Consider the following 22,263-nt stretch of genomic DNA (forward strand, 5'->3'; position numbering starts at 1 on the left):
ATAATGTTCAAACTACTGCACTATTGCAATCATCTCACAAACTAGCAAAGTAATGCTCAAAATTCTCCAAGTCAGGCTTCAACAGTACATGAACCGAGAACTGCCAGATGTTCAGCTGGATTTAGAAAAGGCAGGGGAATCAGAGATCAAATTGTCAACATCGAAATAGCAAGAGAATACTGGAAAAGCATCTACCTCTGCTTTGTTGACTATGCCAAAGCCTTTGACTGTGTAGATCACAAACTGTGGAAAATTCTTCAAGAGATGGGAATACCAGACCACTTTACCTGCCTCCTAAGAAACCTGTATGCAGGTCAAGAAGCAACAGTTAGAACCAGACATGGAACAACAGACTGGTTCAAAATTGGGAAAGAAGTATGTCAAGGCTGAATATTGTCACCCTGCTTATTTAACTTATATGCAGAGTACATCATGTGAAATGCCTGGCTGGATGAAGCACAAGCTGGAGTCAAAATTGCTGGGAGAAATATCAATAACCTCAGAAATGCAGATGACACCACCCTATGGCAAAAAGCAAAGAACTAAAGAGCCTCTTGATGAAAGTGAAAGAGGAGAGTGAAAAAGCTTAAAATTCAACAATCAGAAAACAAAGATCATGGCATCCGGTCCCATCACTGCTTGGCAAATAGATGGGGAACAGTGGAAACAGTGACAAACATTATTTTTTTGGGCTCCAAAATCACTGCAGATGGTGACTGCAGCCATGAAATTAAAAGACGCTTGCTCCTTGCAAGAAAAGTTATGACCAACCTAAACAGCATATTAAAAAGCAGAGACATTACTTTATCAACAAAGATCCGTCTAGTCAAGGCTATGGTTTTTCCAGCAGTCATGTATGGATTTGAGAATTGGACTATAAAGAAAGCTGAGCATCAAAGAATTGATGCTTTTGAACTGCGGTGTTGAAGAAAACTCTTAAAGGTCCCTTGGACTGCAAGAAGATCCAACCAGTCCATCCTAAAGGAAATCAGTCCTGAATATTCAGTGGAAGGACTGATGCTGAAGCTGAAACTCCAATACTTTGGCCACCTGATGCAAAGAACTGACTACTTCGAAAAGACCCTGATGCTGGGAAAGATTGAAGGCAGGAGAAGGGGACGACAAAGGATGATGGTTGGATGGCATCACCAACTCAACGAACATGAGTTTGAGTAAACTCTGGGAGTTAGTGATGAACAGGGAAGCCTGGCGTGCTGCAGTCCATGGGGTCACAAAGAGTTGGACACGACTGAGCGACTGAATTGAACTGAACTGAACTAAAGGATCCTAGTGTAAAGAACACAGTTCTGTTTAAATAAAATACATTTCTATCACTTGGCTAAAGAGATTAAATGTAGCTAGCCTCATTTTTAAAGGTTCAAAGGAATCTACCTAAGAGATGATCTAATGCAGGACTTCTCAAACTCAACCCAGTCAGTCACCTGGAAAACTTGCAACCCCATGGACTGTAGGTCACCAGGCTCCTCTGTCCATGGGACTCTCCAGGCAAGAATACTGGAGAAGCTGTGCTCTCTTCCAAGGGGATCTTCCACAGAGGTGCACAACCAAGACCAAACATCGTGGCGTCCTGATGACTAGTGCACTATCCTTTCCTGCATCTCTATCTCTCCTCTCCTCACTATCACAAATTTTAGTAGTTAGTAGATCTGTTAGTAGGTATTATTATTTAATGCTGTTTAGTAAAGAAATAAAACAAGCACTTTTATAATAAATGAGAAAACAACAATGCAAAACAAATACCATGGTTTTCATTTCTGTCCTTAATTTATACTTTTAAAAACTGTGGTAATGAACAATTCCATGGTATAGTCAAAGCTATGGTTTTTCCAGTAGTCATGTATGGATGTGAGAGTTGGACCATAAAGAAGGCTGAGCACCAAAGAATTGATGCTTTTGAACTGTGGTATTGGGGAAGACTCCAGAGAGTCCCTTGGACTGCAAGGAGATCAAACTAGTCAATCCTAAAGGAAATCAACACTAAGTATTCACTGAAGGACTGATGCTGAAACTGAAGCTCCAGTACTCTGGACATCTGATGCAAAGAACCGACTCATCAGAAAAGACCCTGAAGCTGCGAAAGGTTGAAGTCAGGAGGGAAAGGGGATGACAGAGGACGAGATTGTTGAATGGCATCACCAACTCAATGGACAAGAGTTTGAGCAAGCTCCGGGAGATAGTGAAGGACAGTGAAGCCTGGCGTGCTGCAGTCCAGGGGCTTGCAAAGAGTTGGATACAACTGAGTGACTAACAACAACGAACAATTCAAGAATAGACCTTTACTAGAGCGTAGTTTGGCTGCAGGCAGAGGAAAGGAGTCAGGAATGGTGTTGGATGGTTGCAAAGTAGACTCTGTGCCTTTTTCAGATCAAGGATAACATCCAAGGTCAGTCTCCTCTGCAACATTACTGGCAGGTCTCTCAGAAAATAAGACAGTGCTGCAAATACTGAAAAATACCAGCTGAATGAGTGCCCATCAATAACCATAAATCTCCAAAGGTAAACTAGTAATTCATAAAGATTCCAGTGAAATAGATTACTATCAAGATGTTGCATCTGAACACTGAAATACTGAACCCTGTCTAAACAGAAAAAACTGGGGGAGGGGAGGGAGTGAAGGGGGAAGAGAACAAAATTTTTTGTCTTATAAACACTCAGCATGGTTCAAGCATGCCTGCTTCTGCCCACCAATTACAGAATGCAGGTAGCAAAATTCACATCCTGACCATGGCCCTTGCAGAAATGGAAGACTCTCACAAAGCACTGTAATCAAGATTAGGTCTGCCCAACAGAGTTCTCAGATAAAATTCAGGTGCCCAGTTAAATCTGGATTTCAGATAAACAATGGTATGTATGATGCATGTCCCATGCTTACACTAAAAAATGATTTCCTGCTTATCTGCAATCCAAATTTCACCTGGATTTTCTGTTTTTATTTAGTGAATCCAGCAACACTACTCAAAGGTAAAGGGAGACCAACAGAGCCCAAAAGTCCCATAGTAAACATTTTTTTTTAAACTGGGGATGGTTTAAATGCTGGGTGCTGGGAAAGACTGGGTCCCTGGGGCGTATCAGATAAATGTTGATCTCGATATCTTGCTTGTTACAAGCTTGCCCAGAGCCTACTCACCAAGATTGCATAACTAACCATTCACCCTGAGAGAACTATTCACTCATTTAACGTATAGGGAGACTTGACCTGGTGAACTCATTTTCCCAGCAGGGGGGAAAAAAAAAGGCCAGTAGATGGGCATCTTTTTGCACCTTCCTTCTGAACGTCACAATTTCTATTTTGCCCTGATTCATGGAAAGCTTCCAAAAATGAAATCTCTCTCTTCACCTTTTATGGAGGTTCACCCTGCCTGTAACCTATTAGCACATTTAGTGATTATTTTATTTTATTTATTTTTTTTTTTTAGTGATTATTTTAAAAATTCTTCTATTCACTTTATACCACGTGCTCAGTCATTCAGCTGTATCCGACTCTTTGCGGCCCCATGGCCTATAGCCTATATCCTATAGAATCCGATATCCACGGGATTTTCCGGGTAAGAACAATTGGAGCAAGTTGCCATTTCCTACTCCAGGGCATCTTCACAACCCAGGGATCAAACCAGCGTCTTTTATGTCTCCTGCATTGGCAGACTGGTTCTTTACCAGTGGTATGGAAGCATTTTATACCACACCAGTAGAATATTTTACTTATTTTTTAATTAATTTTTATTGCAATAGAGTTGCTTTACAGTGTATATAGTCAATTCTCATTAGTTATCTATTTTATACAGAGTATCAATAGTATACATATATGTCAATCCCCATCTCCCAATTGATCCCAGTCCCCAGGGAGAATATTTTATACTGATTTATTAATGCTCATTCAAGAACTTCAAAATACTTTATGACAATCTTAGGCTACACACAGTAAATAAAGGGGTTTCCATTTGTTAACTAGTATCATGGATAAAGTTTGAGACACCATGTCCCCTCTGATGCCAAGTATAAATTCTATTTATGGTGCTGAAGAACACATTTTAAGATTTCTTGATCACCAGAAAAATCATATAATTACCTAGAAAGTGAACATTTTCAATAATAGCTGAGGGTAAAATACTGACCCAAACAGTTCTAAGAGTTTAGAGTATAGGTTGTTTAGGTTGAGAAAAAAGCACTGAAAATCCACCCACAGAGAACTTCAGGGTTCATCAGCTTAACTGACCACTCAGCTCCTCCAAAGACAAGAGACGGAGAAAAAGGAGCGGCCGAGAGAGACATTGATGACTGGTTCACAGTCGTTCATTTGGGGTAAACCTGTAGACTGCTCCTGTATACTGACAAAGTCACAGATATTAACTATGGGCACTTAATACTGTAAATAAGAGACTGCCACAAACTGAAACTAAAGATGACGTGAAATTACCAGCACCCACGTTCAGAGGGAAGAATGTACGCCCTGAGCTGGGCTTTGAAAACCACCCTATCTGCTCCCAAGGTCTGCTCTCAAGCGGCAGGGTGTCACCCCAGTAACCTGAGATGCTGGGGAGACTCAAGAAGTGGGGGGTTCAATATACCCAGTTCAATATACCCTGATATCCTGTTTACAATGCAGAGGCCGGCAAACTATAGTCTTCACAAGACATGTGTGCTACAGCACATAACCGCACTGTTAAACACCATGTCTGACACAGTTGGCCGCTTGATAGTAACACATGCTTCTGAAGAGATGGAGATCTGAGTTCTGCTATCAAGACGGCACTTCTGACTCACTTGCCTCATTTAAAATGGGTATGCCACCCTTTTTGTCATTTACTTATTTCACAAGTCTAAGATGAGAACATTTATCATCTGGCAACATTAAACTGCTCTGGCTTCATGAAAACAGCATCAAAGCATTAGAATGCTTACTGTGGTTAAAAAAAAAACTTACTGTAATTATGGTTTTCCAAGTAAAATTGAAATATGAAAGAAGACTCCAATAAAGTTAGTAAGAGATCTGAATTAACTTAATAACAAGTACATGTGATATAATCTGTTTTGTCTGATTTAGAGATTCCAAGATACTGACATAATCTTTACTAGTTGAAGCCATGTTCAAACGAATATTCACATCAGTATTAACAACTATAAAGGAAAAGGTCATTCCTTTAGTTTAGATCAGTGGTTATCCACCATATCAGAGCCAATGCACCCTTTTACACTGCCCCCAAAACAACCTGAAATGGAATTACCTACCCATATAGGATTTCAAAGTCAAGAAAAATGCCCATTTCATTGAAACAAAAGTAATTTATAGTAAGATAATATGTATTTCGACATGCAGATGCTCAGGCAAGGCTGTGAGTAGGAGACACAATAAAACAAGGAGATGCATTTCAAGAGGAAGAATGGAACACCAAGCCCACTCCCTTCAGCACTTCAGGGCAAACACCACATCTGCCGGGACTGACGCCATCCTCAGGTCACTACTCAGAGACCGAGAGTATCATCACATCCAGAGACGACCGCGGACACGCAGCCGTGGGTGATTGGGAGGCAGTGGAGCAGGCGCCACAGGAAACATTCCCTCCACTGGAGGCTTGTGAGGCCATAGCCCAGGTAAGCCATCAACAGGCCCAGCTAAGAAATTTATATTCCCACACCTTTCTAAACACATAAATTGCTCCCTTCATCTCCATAAACTTGAAAGATTCTGAGCTGGCCTTGTGACATATGTGTCATCACCACTGGCCTCTAGGAACATGCCAATACTTACATCCTGACTTTTCAAAATTACAGACTGCTAAACTAGCAAACAGTTTGCGATTATCTAATTCTGACCTTCATTTTAGAGGTCAGTAAAGTTAGATTTGTTTAGGGTTCTAAAGATTGTTAAAACCAAAGCATGAAGCTGCTTGATTTCCAGGAATGTGTTCACTGTACAACATTTAAAGAATGATAAGCTTAATATTCCCCTTCAGGGATGACAGCCTTTCCATGGTGAAGGGGCTTGCGAAACTCAATGAAGCTATGAGCTATGTCATGCAAGGCCACCCAAGATGGACAGGTGACAGGGAAGAGCTCTGACAAAACATGGTCCACTGGAGGAGGAGATGGCAAACCACTCCAGGACTCTTGCTGCAAGAACTTCATGAACAGTATAAAAAAGGGAAAAGATATGACACCGTAAAATGAGTCCACCAGGTTGGAAGGTGTCCAATATGCTACTGGGAAAGAGCAGATGGAAATTACTAATATCTCCAGAAAGAATGAAGCAGCTGGGCCAAAGCAGAAATGATGCTCAGTTATGGATGTGTCTGGTGGTGAAAGTAAAGTCTGATGCTATAAAGAACAATACTGCATAGAAACCTGGAACAGTTAGGTCCATGAATTAAAGTAAATTGGACATGGTCAACCAGGAGATGACAAGAGTGAACATCGACTTCTTAGCAACCAGTGAACTAAAATGGACGGGAATGGGTGAATTTAATTCAGATGACCATTATATCTACTACGGTGGGCAAGATTCCCTTAGAAGAAATGGAGTAGCCCTCATAGTAAACAAGAGAGTCCAAAATGCAGTACTTCGATACAATTTCAAAAATGACAAACCATTCAATATCACAGTAATCTAAGCCTATGCTCCAACCACCAAGGCCAAAGAAGCTGAAGTTAAACAGTTCAGCTACAGCTCAGCTACAGCTAAAGACCTACAAGACCTTCTACAACTAACACACAAAAAAAGATGTCCTTTTCATCACAGGGGATTGGAACGCAAAAGCAGGAAGTCAAAAGATACCTGGAGTAACAGGCAAGTTTGGCCTTGGAGTACAAAATGAAGCAGGGCAAAGGCTAACAGAACTTTGCTAAGAGAATACACTGGTCATAGAAAACAGCTTCTTTCAACAACACAAGAGATGACTCTACACATGGACACTACGAGATGGTCAATACAAAATCAGACTGATTATGTTCCTTGCAGCCAAAAATAGAGAAGCTCTACACAGTCATTAAAAAAAAAAAAAAAAGACCTGGAGCTGACTGTAGCTCAGATCATCAGCTCCTTACTGAAAAATTCAGGCTTAACTTGAAGAAAGTAGGGGAAACCACTAGGCCATTCAGGTATGACAAATCAAATCCCTTATGATTATATAGTGGAGGTGACAAATATACTCAAGGGACTGAATTTATTCAATCCCAGATCTGGTAGACAGAGTGCCTAAAGAACTATGGATGGAGATTCATAACATTGTACAGGAGGCAGTGGTCGAAACCACCCCAAAGAAAAAGAAATGCTAAGAAGGCAAAATGGTTGTCTGAGGAGGCCTTAGAAATAGCTGAGGAAAGAAGAGAAACAAAAGACAAGGGAGAATAGGAAAGATACACCCAACTGGATGCAGAGTTTCAGAGAACAGCAAGGAGAGATAAGAAGGCCTTCTTAAATGAACAATGCAAACAGAATGGCAAAGATTAGAGATCTCCTCAAGAAAATTGGAGGTATCTAGGGAACATTTCATGCGAAGATGGGCACAATAAAGGACAGAAACACTAAGGATCTAACAGAACCAGAAGAGATAAAGAAGAGGTGGTAAGAATACACAGAAGAACTATACAAAAAAGGTCTTCAAGATCCAGATAACCATGATGGTGTGGTCACTCATCTAGACCAGACAACTTGGAGTGTGAAGTCAAGTGGGTCTTAGGAAGCATTACTATGAACAAAGCTGGTGGAGGTGATGGAATTTCATCTGAGCTATTTAAAATCCTAAAAGATGATGCTGTTAAAGTGCTGCACTCAATACATCAGCAAATCTAGAAAACTCAGCAGTGGCCACTGGACTGGGAAAGGTCAATTTTCATTCTAATCCCAAAGAAGAGCAACCCCAAAGAATGTTCAAAGTACCGTACAATTGCATTCATTTCACATGTTAGTAAGGTTATCCTCAAAATCCATCAAGCTAGGCTTCTACAGTACATGAACAGAGAACTTCCAGATGTACAAGCTGGGTTTAGAAAGGGCAGAGGAACTAGAGATTAAAATTCCAACACTTTGATTATAGAGAAAAGAAGGGAATCCCAGAAAAATATCTACTATTGTTTCCTTGACTACACTAAAGCTTTTGACTATGTGGATCACAACAAACTATGGAAACATCTTAAAGAGGTGACAGTACCAGATCACTTTACCTGTCTCCTGAGAAACCTGTACGCAGGTCAAGAAGCAACAGTTAGAATCAGACATGGAATAATGGACTGGTTCAAAATTGGGAAAGGAGTACAATAAGGCTGTATATTGTTACTCTGCTTATTTAATTTATATTCAAAGTACATCATGTGAAATGCTGGGTTGGATGAATCACAAGCTGGAATCAAGACTGCTGGGAGAAATATCAACAACCTCAGAAATGCAGATGATACCACTCCGACTGCAGAACGTGAACAGGAACTAAAGAGCCTCTTGACGAGGATGAAAGAGGAGAGTGAAGAAGCTGGCTTGAAACTCAACATTCAAAAAACTAAGATCATGGCATCCGGTCCCATCACTTCACGGCAAACAGAAGGAGAAAAAGTGGAAGCAGTGATGGATTTTATTTTCTTGGGCTCCAAAATCACTGCAGACAGTGACTGCAGCCATGAAATTAAAAGATGCTTGCTCCTTGGAAGGAAAACTATGACAAACCCAGAGTATAAAAAAGCAGAGACATCACTTTGCTGACAAAGGTCCATATAATCAAAGCTATGGTTTTTTTCAGGACTTATGTACGGATGTGAGAATTGGACCATAAAGAAGGCTGAGTGCAGAAAAATTGAGGTGTTCAAACTGTGGTGATGGAGATGACTCATGAGAGTCCCTTAGACCGCAAGGAGATCAAACCGGTCAACCCTAAACATTCAATGGATGCTGAAACTCCAACAGTTTGGCCAACAGTCGGCTGATGTGAAGAGCCGACTCACTGGAAAAGCTTGCAGACAAAAGGAGAAGGGGGTGACAGAGGATGAGATGGTTAGATAGCATCACTGACTTGATGGGCATGAATTTGAGCAAACTCTAGGGGATAGTGAAGGACAGGGAAGCCTGTTATACTGCAGTCCATGGTGATGCAAAGAGTTGTGCAAGACTTAGCAACTGAACAATAACAAAGCTTAATATTAAAAGATTCTTGCAAGAAATTGAAGCTTAGGGAAAATAAACACCAATAAAAATTTGAAAGACTGGCTGAAATTCCCCACCATCCTTTTCAGAGCTTCACATAGTTTCTCTGAAATCAAACAGGTAAAAATATCAGGAGCACTATAATGCATAATTATTTTCATGACAAGAGCTTTTAAAAATAGTGGCCTAGCATTCCACTATTTGGATGTTCTATATTTCGTTTAATTACCTAGTTCTTATACGTTATCTTGTTAATGAATCAATAAGAAATGTTTATATCCATTCAATAAAAAAAGAAAAAATTGTCACAAAACAAAAACACAAAAAAAAAAGACAAAGAAAGCAATCCCACTTGTAAGGTTAAAACTGAGAGTCTTAAAAACAAGGAAAAAGGACTTCCCTGGTGGTTGAGCAGTTAAGAATCCTCCTGCCATGCAGGAGACACGGATCCAATCCCTGGTCCAAGAAGATTCCACATGCTTCGGGGCAACTAAGCTCCCATGAGCTGCAACTACTGAACCACACACGCCCTAGAACCTCCACTGCAAAGAGAAATCTGCGCGCCACAACTAGAGCGTAGCCCCCACTTGCCACAGCGAGAGAAAGCCCGCCCTCAGCACGAAGACTCAGCACAGCCAAAAATAAATAAACAAAAAGCATAACAAATTAAAAAGATAATAAAAACAAGGAAAAAATTCTACAAATAGTATGGGCTTTTTAGAATACACCAAATTCTACATTTTAACCACCCCAAGAGTCAAATGCCTCTTCTTCTCCATCCCCCTTTATTCAATATAACCATGTCAGGGACTTCCCTGGGGTTCAGACCCCCTTCCAATTCAGGGAACTTGGGCTCAGCTCCTGGCTGAGGAACTAAGATCCCACATGGCTGGGGGCAAATAAGCCTGGGTGCTGCAACTAGACGGCTTCGAGAGCGCCAAAACGAAGATCCCAGGAGCTGCAGCTGAGAGCTGACGCAGCCAAATAAACACATAAACAGTTTAAAGATAAATAAAGACAGACAACCAGGCCAATTCAAAATGGAAAGTTACCTGCATTTAAAATACACAGTCCCTTCGTGGCTTCCATCGTGCTTTCCCCGCTCAGGATTGTCCCATTCTACTCCTAACCAGAGTCCTGGCAGAACAAGAAAACCCAAATGAGAAATTAGAACAAGGTGAGGCTCCATTTTTCTGCAAGCAAATACAGTTTGCAATGGAAACCATATCACACAGACACCACTGGGGAAGAAAGAAGTCTTAAAAAAGTAACCTTGGACTCAGGACTTAAACAGCAAAGGCAAACAGTAAGTTTGGTTCAAAAAAATCAACAAAAAATACAACTGCAGAAAATAACTATAGCTACTGAGCACTTATGTGCCAGGAACTTTGCTTTATTTCATGTTATCCTTACAACAGACATTTCATCTTTACAAATGAGATATTATTATCTTTTTTTAACAGTTTCTGAACAAATACACACTTTTTTGAGTTCTAGCCTAGCAATATGCTGTTCATAAAGTAAAATTATATATATATAACTAGTATTCTTCTTCAATTTATGTAAAATAACACCCAAAGTCACACATCTTCACGTCATTCTAACTGCAGAAGCCAATACTTACTCACCATACTATGCCATGTATAACTCATATCTTCTATTTGCAAACCACATTCAGTTTTCAGAGCATTTTCTTACCTTCCCCTCTCCCTTCTACCTGTATTTATTAAGTACCCACTATCCCATGGACAGAGGAGCCTGGTAGGTTATGGTCCAAGGCAGTGCAAAGAAACGGACACAACTGAAGTGACTTAGTGCACACACACATGCACACAGAACTGTGCTGGGTGCAGAAGTATGTGAGGCAGAGTTTCACTTCTGGATCTACCCTCCTGTGGAGAACTAGAAAATCTACATAAGCAATTTTTAAAAATCACTTTACACCAATTAGAATGGCTTGTGTCAACAAAACAAAAGAGAAAATAAGTGTTGGCAGGGATATGTAGAAAGTGTTCATCTTATGCATTGCTAGTAGGAATGTAAAATGGTGTAGCCACTCTGGAAAACAGCACAGTGATTCCTCAGCAAGCTACACACAGAACTATCACCTAATCGAGCAATTCTACTTCTGGGCAAACACCCAAAGAACTGACAGCAGGAACTCAAATAGGTATTAGTATACTTGTCTTCATAGCAGCATTATTCAAAATAGCCAAAAGTGAACTGATGAGTAGATACAGTGTCCAACGACGGATCAATTACTAAACAAAATGTGGTCTGTCCATACAATGGACTATTATTCAGTCTTAAAAAGGAATGAAATTCTGACACATTCTACAACATGGATGAACCCTAAAGACTTTATGCTAAGTGAACTAAGCCAGACACACAAAAACAAACAATACATGCATGCTAAGTCATTTCAGTCATATCTGATTCTTTGCGACTCCATGGACTGCAGCCCACCAGGCTCCTCTGTCCCTGGGATGCTCCAAGAGAGAATAATGGAGTGGGTTGCCATTTCCTCCTTTAAGGGATCTTCTGGACCCAAGGACTGAACCCACACCTCTTACGTCTCCTGCACTGGCAGGCGGGTTCTTTACCACTAGTGCCACCTGGATTTTCTTCAGAAAGAGAGAAATGTTCAGTCCTTCACCCCAAAGTCCATGCACTCACCACCTGGTCCCCCCCATCACCTGGCACTTTAGACCCAGGTCCACCTGGCACCTGCCTGCCACTACGGGCCGGCGCACCTGAAGCTGACGCCCCCAAGGCACGTTCCCTAGGCAGCTGGCACACCGCCAAAGCAGTCTGCTTTATCTGTGTGCAAGCAGCTGTCCAGTGGTGGTGTGGCAGGGCACTGGGCTTGGCTTATTTGAAGTTGAATAAAATTGTATAAACTGAGTCATTTCTGATTAACTCTGCTAAAACCACATCATGAAACTAGAGCATAGGAAAGAACTGTTTTCAGAAAGAAACCCAGGTCTCTAGATAATAGGTTCATACCCAATACTGATGACTAGGCATCATAACTGGGGCTGATAAAAATTAACTCAAATACAGAAATCATGTCCTACAATTAAAATAAACCCCAATGCCCCTGCTATGGACTTGCGGTGGGGGAGGGGGGAACACTGAGTATTCTGATTCATAATGTATTCTGACTCCCATTGAAGTTAAAGGGGTCATATTGAAAACCTTGAAAACACGTGTGTTTACACCTCAGCTCATTAGGGCAAAACTGAGACCAAAGTTAGGTCCGAGTAGAAAAAACCTAGACATGTGGGAGAAGTGTAACCAGGTTTCCTTCGGAGTGAGGTCCCACGCTCAGCCCAGTCCAACCCAGAACAGACCATGGCCATGGAAAGGGAGCCAGCTGACCACGTCTCGAGGTCATACACAAAGAAGAGGGGACGTGGTGTAGAATCAGGGTGGTCAATGGGACCCCCGCGGCCTCCAACCCCAGAGCCCCTGCCCCAAACCACGGAATCTGTCAGGATTTCTAACTTGGGGTGTTTCCACTTCCACACCCCCACTAGGCAATGGGGACAGAGGGGCCTGAGAACTTCTGGCTCCGTTTCCTGGGCCGTGATGGGGGAAGGCATCCTCGGCCACCCAGATAGGACCTCATCCCACCCCCAGTCCCTCCCCCCGCACAAAGGCAGCTGAATGTGGGGGGTAGGACTCAGCACTCCAGGTTCAGTGGGGTGTCCCGGGCCCCTGCTCTGGAAACCCAACTGTGTGTGTCGTTCAGCAGAGACGAAGTCTGGGGCCACCTATATGAGATGCCTAGAATACTCAAATTCATAGAAACAGAAAGTAGAATGATGTTTGCCAGGAGCTGAGGGGAGGATAGAACAGGAAGTTATTGCTTAATGGCTACAGGGTTTCACTTCCATGAAATGAAGCGGGTTCTGGATATGAATGGTGGTGATGACTGTACAACGTTATTCTACTTAAAATCACTGAATTAAAAGTGACTAAAATGTTCAGTTCAGTTATGTATAACTTACCACAATTTAAAATACACACACACACACACATATATCTTTCAAACCACCAGGGAGCTAAAAAGGCACTGAAGAATTATAAGGCCAAAATCTGAGAGAAGAGGGAAACCTGGAGTTAAGTGAAGCCTTGGAGCAACTTTTTTCCCTTGGGCATCTGCTGATTCTGGCAGAAAGGCTGAAAAGCTAAAAAGCTGAACAAAGCTTTGTTCAGCTTTGGATAGAGCTTTCGAGGGACTAAGGCTTCCCCAGTGGCTCAGTTGGTAAAGAATCTGCCTGTATTGCAGAAGACCCGGGTTTGATCCTTGGGTCGGAAAGACTCCCTGGAGAAGGAAATGACAACCCACTCCAGTATTCTTGCCTGGAGAATTCCATGGACAGAGGAGCCAGGCAGGCTACAGTCCATGATCACAGAGTTGGACACAAGTGTGTGACTAACTTTCACTTTTGAAGGAGTAAGAGATAAATAATGAAAATCAGAGTCTCCCAAGGAAGGTAGAGGTTGCCAGAAACTCTCTAGGTTTTGTTCTGGGCCTTGAAATACTTTCAACCTAAGAGCAAGAAGGAATCAACCTAAATAGTCTATCCCCTGTAGTGACTGAAGGTTAATGTCAAACAATCACATTCCCAGATGTGCTTAGGTGACCTGGGATTGCTGGGACCTTCTGCATCTGCCAGAGTTCACTTCAGTCCTCTCTGGAAGAAGACACCACCACTGCAAAGCTCAAATTATAACTTCACAACCAATACCTGGCACTCAAAGAAAAACAACTAAGCACAGAAAAAGACAAGCGTCTATGACTAGAAACCAAGAAAAACGACAGCCAAGAGAGACTGACTAAGAGATTGCACCCAACTGTGTCAAAAGAGGCTGCAACTTGGTAAAGAACTTGAACTTCATCCTGCTTCTCCAGAGAAACTTACAAGCATGGAGAAAAGAAGACATAACAGATGGGCAACAGGCACACAAAAAGATGCACATCATCACTAACTGTTAGAGAAATGCAAATGAAAACTGCAATGAGGTACCATTTCACACCAGTCAGAACGACAATCATTAAAAAGTCTACAAATAACAAATACTGGAGAGGGTATGGGGAAAGGGAAACCCTCTTACACTGTTGGTGGGAATGTAAATTGGTGCAGCTACTATGGAAAACAATATGGAGGTTCCTCAAAAAATTAAAAATAGAGCTCACATATGACCCAGCAATCCCACTCCTAGACATGTATCCAGACAAGAATTAAAGAATTTAAAAAACTCTTAATTCAAAAAAATACATGACCCCTATGTTCACAGCAGCACTACTTACAATAGTCAAGACATAGAAGCAACCTAAATGTCCATCAACAGATGAATGGATAGAGACGGTATACGTACACAATGAAATATTACTCAGCCATTACAAAGAATGAAGTAATGCCATCTGCAGGAACATGGATGAATCCAGAGATTATCACACTAAGCAAAGTAAATTAGAGAAAGACAAATACCATATGACATCACCTATATGTGGAAGCTACAACATGATACAAATGAACATATCTAAAAAACGAAAACTCACAGATGAAGAGAACAGACTTATGGTTGCCAGGCATGGGGGCGGAGTGGCAGATTGGGAAGGATTAGGAGTTTGGGTTTAGCAGTTGCAAACTATCATATGTAAGATGGATAAGCAACAAGGTCTTACTGTATAGAATGGGGAACCATGTTCAATATCCTGTGAGAATTAAGCCATAATAGAAAAAAATATACATATATATGTAAAGCTGAATCACTTTTCTGTAGAGTAGAAAATAAACACAACATTGTAAATCAACTATAATTCAATAACATTTTTTAAAAATTCAGAAGAAAGAAAACTGGATACTGAAAGACCAAAAATCACTAACAGCAGCAACAACAACAAAAAAGCTGAAGGAGGGTAGATAAGAAGCATTAAAAGAGAACAGGAGAGAATAACTGAAAAAGTACTAGTCAAGTAGCTTTGAGTTTCCTTGCAGCAAAAAGAAAAAGATGCAATCTTCTTGGTCAGTAGTAAAACCATCTCAGTTTTTTCCTGTTCCCTGAGCTAACAGTAATTTGTCACGGAGTGTTTGTTTGTATAAAGGGCATTAAGATAATGAAGAACACATCTCACTTGATAGCATCTTTATAACATATTCACTGGTGTTTCAGAAGTGGCTATTTCTTAATTGAAGCCTCAGCCGAAGTCCAGGATAGAAAGCTTGGTTTTGTAAAGGCAGTTATACTAAGGGCTCAGATGGTTTTATTTTGCTTTCTGGTGGCTTCCTAGTGCAACCAAGGGAATAAAAACTTAATCTCAAAATGGGACATCAGAATCATCTAGGGAGATCATTTTATTTGTTTATTTTTAGTTCTACCAGTTTATTGCTACCAACCCATCTCCCTCCACCCTCATGCACACATGCTCAGTCATGTGACCCCATGGACTGCAGCCCGCCAGGCTCCTCTGTCCATGGACTTTTCCAGGCAAGAATACTGGAGTGGGTTGCCCTTTCCTTCTCCATAGGGAGCACATTTTAAATGATGAGTCCTAGAACTTAACTCTGAAATAGTGAATTAGAATCTCTGCATGTCCAACCTGAGAATTCATATTTCTAACAAGACTCCAGGAACGCTGCATTAGCCTCCCTTTGCTAGACATATTACCTTGGCTAGACTTCTTTCTACAGTGAAATCACAGTGATTCAAAACTGAAGTCACTTATAATAAACTGAACAACAGATATTCTATTTATCTGTTACTAGTCCTACAACACATGGTTGATAAGGGCAATAGTTTAGCCAAACAAAGAACACATTTTCTGTCATTGAAGGCCAGTAATTACAGATTTTTATATTCATCACACTGATGACTGCAAAGTATTATGCTCTAAAAAAAAAAATATTATGATTTTCCTATAGATGAAAATTAAGTGTTCTAAGAACACTTTAAAAAGTACTTTTTCCTAATTCATTGTAATAACAACAATAATCAGTCAGTCAGTTCAGTCACTCAGTCATGACTGACTCTTTGCAACCCACTGGACTGTAGCACGCCAGCCCTCCCTGTCCATCACCAACTCCTGGAGCTTGCTCAAACTCATGTCCATTGAGTCGGTGATGCCATTCAACCATCTCATCCTCTGTCATCCCCTTCTCCTCCTGCCTTCAGTCTTTCCCAGCATCAGGGTCTTTTCCAAGTAGTCAGTTCTTTGCATCAGGTGGCCAAAGTACTGGAGTTTCAGCTTCAGCATCGGTCCTTTCAATAAATATTTAGGACTGATTTCATTTAGGATTGACTAGTTTGATCTCCTTGCTGTCCAAGGGACTCTCAAGAGTTTTCTCCAGCACCACAGTTCAAAAGCACCAATTCTTCAGCGCTCAGCTTTCTTTATAGTCCAATTCTCAAATCCATACATGACTACTGGAAAAACCATAGCCTTGACTAGATGGACCTTTGGTGGCAAAGTAATGTCTCTGCTTTTTAATATGCTTTCTAGGTTGGTCATAGCTTTTCTTCCAAGGAGCAAGCGTCTTTTAATTTCATGGCTGCAGTCACCATCTGCAGTGATTTTGGAGCCCAAGAAAATAAAGTCAGCCATTGTTTCCATTGTTTCCCATCTATTTGCCACGAAGTGATGGGACCGGATGCCATGATCTTTGTTTTTTGAATGTTGAGTTTTAAGCTTTTCCACTCTCCTCTTTCACTTTCATCAAAAGGCTCTTTAGTTGCTCTTTGCTTTCTGCCATAGGGTGGTGTCATCTGCATATCTGAGATTATTAATATTTCTCCCAGCAATCTTGATTCCAGCTTGTGCTTCATCCAGCCTGGCATTTCTCATGATGTACTCTGCATATAAGTTAAATAAGCAGGGTTGACAATATACAGCTTGATGTACTCCTTTCCTAATTTGGAACCAGTCTGTTGATCCATGTCCGGTTCTAACTGTTGCTTCTTGACCTGCCTACAGGTTTCTCAGGAGGCAGGTCAAGTGGTCTGGTATTCCCATCTCTTGAGGAATTTTCCAGTTTGCTGTGATCCACACAGTCAAAGGTGTTGGCATAGTTAATAAAGCAGAAGGAGATGTTTTTTTGGAATGCTCTTGCTTTTTCTATGAACTAACGGATGTTGGCAATTTAATCTCTGGTTCCTCTGCTTTTTCTAAATCCAGTTGAATATCTGGAAATTCTTGGTACACGTACTGTTGAAGCCTGACTTGGAGAATTTTGAGCATTACTTTGCTAGTTTGTGAGATGAGTGCAATAGTGCAGTAGTTTGAACATTCTTTGGCATTGCCTGTCTTTGGGATTGGAATGAAAATTGACCTTTTCCAGTCCTGTGGCCACTGCTGAGTTTTCCAAATTTGCTGGCATATTGAGTGCAGCACTTTGACAGCATCATCTTTTAGGATCTGAAATAATTCAACTGGAATTCCATCACCTCCACTAGCTATGTTCGTAGTGATGCTTCCTAAGACCCACTTGACTTCACATTCCAGGATGTCTGGCTCTAGGTGAGTGATCACACCATTGTGGTTATCTGGGTCATGAAGATCTTTTTTGTATAGTTCTTCTGTGTGTTCTTGTCACCTTTTCTTAATATCTTCTGCTCTATTAGATCCAAACCATTTCTGTCCTTTATCGAGCCCGTCTTTGCATGAAGTGTTCCCTTGGTATCTCTAATTTTCTTGAAGAGATCTCTAGTCTTTCCCATTCTATTGTTTTCCTCTATTTCTTTGCATTGATCGCTGAGGAAGGCTTTCTTATCTCTCCTTGCTATTCTTTCGAACTCTGCATTCGGGATACTAAGAAACTCATATCTAACATAAATCAAGAAAAAAGTTAGTGTAAAAATTTGATGACACAAGCAGTACATTAAAAGACCTCTAACTACTATATCAAAACCTCCTGGTAACCACAAACCAGAAATGCACTATAAATATATAGTACATTTATATATATACATATATATATGTATATACATATACACACACACATATACATATAAACATATATGCATACATATATACATGGGCTTCTCTGATGGCTCAGTGGTAAAGAATCTGTCTGCAGTGCAGGAGACGGAGGAGAATTGGGTTTGATCCCTAGTTCAGGAAGATCCCCTGGAGGAGGAGATGGCAACCTATCCAGGATTCCTGCCTGGAAAATCCCATGGACAAAGGAGCCTGGCAGATTACAGTCCATAGGGTTGCAGAGTCAGACATGACCGAGCATGCATGCATGCATATATAAACACACACATAGAAAAAGGAATACAACCTCAACACTAAAGACAGTCATAAAATCATAAGAGAAAAAAAAGAAAAAAGATCTACAAAAGCACATCCAAAACAATGAGCAAAATGGCAAGAAGAACATACATATTGGTAATTACCTTAAATGTAAATGGATTGACTACTCCAACCAAAAGACACAGACTGGCTGAATGGATACAAAAATAAGACCCATATATATGCTGTCTTCAAGAGACCCACTTCAGATTAGGGACACAAAGAGTCTGAAAGTGAGGGGATGGAAGAAGGTATTCCATGCAAATGAAATTCAAAAGAAAGTTGGAGTAACAATATTCTTATCAGAAAAAAAGGTCTTTAAAATAAAGACTGTTACAAGAGTCAAAGAAGGACACTACAAAATGATCAAGAAGTCAACCCAAGAAGACATTAACAATTGTAAATATAGACGAACACAGCATAGAAGCACCTCAATACAGAAAATAAATGTTAACAGACATAAAAGGAGAAATTGACAGCAACACAATAATAGTGCGTGATTTTAGCACTCCACTTACATCAATCGACAGATCATTCAGACATAAAATCAACAAGGAAACACAGGCCTTAAGTGACACATCAGACCAGATGGACTTAATTGGTATTTACAGAGCATTCCATCCTAAAGCAGCAGGATGCACATTTTTTTCAAGTACACATGGAATATTCACTAGGATAAATCACATCTTGGGTCACAAAGTGAGCCTTGGTAAATTTAACAAAATTGAAATAATATCAAGTATCTTTTCTGACCACAATGCCTGCAGATTCTAATCTAATCTTCAATTACAAGGAAGAATTACAAAATCTGAAAAAAAAACACAAAAATGTGGAGGCTAAACAACATGCTACTTAACAACCAACGGATCACTGAAGATGTTCAAAGAAACCAAAAAACACCTAGGGCTTCTCTGGTGGTCGAGTGGTTAAGAATCCATCTGCCAGTGCTCGCGACATGGGATCACTCCCTGGTCAGGGAAGACCTCACACGCTGTGGAACAACTAAGCCCATGCACCTCAACGACTGAGCCACCAAACCACAAGTACTGAGCCCACGCGCCCCAGAGCTGGTTCCACAACAAGAGAAGCCACTGCAAAGAGAAGCTCATGCACCACAATGAAAAGTAGCTCTCACTCTCTGCAACCAGGGAAAACCCACAGGCAGCAATGAAGACCTAGTGCAGCCAAATAAATCAACAATTTTTTTAAAAAAGAAAAAAACAATCTTCCAAGACTGAACCACGAAGATATAGAAAACAGGAACAGATCAATCACAAGTACTGACATTGAAACCATGAATTAAAAAAAAACTCCCAACAAACAAAAGTCCAGGAACAGATGGCTTCACAGGTGAATTTTGGCAAACATTTAGAGAAGAGTTAACACCTATCCTTCTGAAACTCTTCCAAAAAATTGCAGGGGAAGGAACACTCCCAAAGTCATTCTATGAAACCACCATCACTCTGATATCAAAACCAAGGATATCACACACACAAAAAGAAAATAGCAGGTCAGTATCACTGATGAACATAGATGCAAAATCCTCAAGAAAATACCACCAAACCGAATCTAACAATATATTAAAAGGATCATACACCATGATCAAGCAGAAATTATTCCAGGGATAGAACTTTTTCAACATCCCCTAGTCAATGAGTGTGATACACATTAACAAAGTGAAGAATAAAAATCATATTATCATCCCAACAGATGCAAAAAATGCTTCTGACAAAATTCAACATCTATTTCTGCAAACAACTCTCCAGAAAGTGTGAATAGAAGGAACATACCTCAACATAGTAAAGGCCACATATGAAAAACCCACAGCTAACAACATACTCAATGGTGAAAAGCGGAAAGCATTCCCTCTAAGATCAGGAACAAGACAAGGATGTCCACTCTCACCACTTCTATTCAACACTGTTTTGGAAGTCCTAGTCATAGCCATCAGAGAAGAAGAAACAAAAGGAATCCAAATTGGAAAAGAAGATGTAAAACTGTCACTGTTTGCAGATGACATGATACCATGCAAAGAAAATTCTAAAAAAAGAAAATTCTAATGATGCTACCAGAAAACTACTAGAGCTCATCAATGAATTTGGTAAAGTTGCAGGATACAAAATTATATACAGAAATCTACTGCATGTCTATACACCAACAATGAAAGGTCAGAAAGAGAAATTAAGAAAACAATCTCATTTATCATTGCATCAAAAAGAACAAAATACCTAGGAAAAAAACCTTCCTAAGGAGGCAGAAGACCTGTACTCTGAAAACTGTTAAGAGACTGATGAAAGAAATCAAAGATGACACAAACAGATGGAAACATACACCATGTTTCTGGACTGGAAGAATCAATATTGTCAAAATGAGTATACTATCCAAAGTAATCCAGAGATTCAGTGCAATCCCTATTAAATTACTAATGGTATTTTTTGCAGATCTAGAACAAAAAATCTTCACACATACACTGACTAGGGGATTTTTGCAGAAACTAATGGCTGTGGCCAGTGATTTGTTATGCAAGGGAATATTGAGATGTCACCAGTCAATAATGTTTGGGTAACAGATGTATTAATATAGCTCTGGTCTTTAAACTGTTAAGATTTGTATGGAAACACAACAGACCCTGAAGAGTCAAAAAAAAAAAAAAAAATAGAGCTGGAGTAATCAGATTCCCTGACTTCAGACTATACTATAAAGCTATAATAAAACAATATGGTACTGGTATAAAAACACAAACACAGACCAGTGGAAAAGGATAGAAAGCCCAGAATAAATCCACACAGCTCTTTGCAAACAATACAACTGACAAGGGCTTAATTTCCAAAATATACAAATAGCTCATACAACTCAGTAACAAAAAAACCCCAAGCAATCCAACTGAAAAATGGGCAGAAGATCTAAATAGACACATCTCCAAAGATGACATACAGAAAGCCAACAGACACATGAGAAGATTCTTGACACTGCTAATTATTAAAGAAATGCAAGTCAAAACTACAATGATATATCACCTCACAGTGGGCAGAATAACCATCATCGAATAGAAGTCTACAAACAAATGCTGGAGAGGGTGTAAAGAAAAGGGAACCCTCCTACACTGTTGATGGGAATGTAAACTGGTACAGCCATTACAGAGAACAGTATGGAGTTTCCTTGAAAAAGTAAAAATAGAGAATTCCCTCGTGATCCAGTGGTTAGGACTAGGCACTTTCATCGCTGGGGCCCAAGTTCAATCCCTGGTTGGGGAACTAAGATCCTGCAAGCCCCTGGGGAGCTAAGATCCTGCAAGCACCAGAAACAAACAAACAAAAAAATTGTTTTTGTCTGACTGGCAGCCAGAAACAAAAATTTTTTAAAAAAATATTTAAAAATATAACTTTACCATATGATCCAGCAATTTCACTCCCGGGCATATATACAAACAAAACCATAATCCAAAAAATACATGAGGACTTTTCTGGTGGTCCAGTGCTTAAGAATCTGCCTGACAATGCAGGGGACAAGGATTAGATCCCTGGTCTGGGAAGATTTCACATACTAAAGGGCAACTAAGCCCGTGTACCACAACTACTCAGCCCTTGGGCCCTAGAGCCCATGCTCTGTAACGACAGAAGCCACTGCAATGAGAAGCCTCACACCACAGCTAGAGAGTAGCCCCCACTTGCTGCAACTAGAGAAAGCTCATGCACAGCAATGAAAAACCAGCATAGTCAAAAATAAATAAATAAAAATTTTTAATTCAGAAAAATTGTTTAAAAAAATACATGCATGCAAATATTCACTGCAGGACTATTTACAACAGCCAAGA

At 40.4% G+C, this 22,263-nt stretch overlaps 1 protein-coding gene across 1 annotated transcript in view; it reads right to left on the reverse strand.

Moving 5' to 3' along the window:
• The window catches only part of LOC122446829 (dynactin, 150 kDa isoform-like), a 66,286-nt gene that overhangs the window by 4,355 nt on the left and 39,668 nt on the right, over nucleotides 1–22,263 (reverse strand). The window contains exon 3 of the mRNA XM_043477306.1: nucleotides 10,198–10,282. Coding sequence (XP_043333241.1) covers nucleotides 10,198–10,282 — 85 coding nt within the window. The remainder of the gene's footprint in view (nucleotides 1–10,197; nucleotides 10,283–22,263) is intronic.

This window comes from Cervus canadensis, chromosome 8 (assembly GCF_019320065.1).
Source record: "Cervus canadensis isolate Bull #8, Minnesota chromosome 8, ASM1932006v1, whole genome shotgun sequence".
NCBI classification, from domain to species: domain Eukaryota; kingdom Metazoa; phylum Chordata; class Mammalia; order Artiodactyla; family Cervidae; genus Cervus; species Cervus canadensis.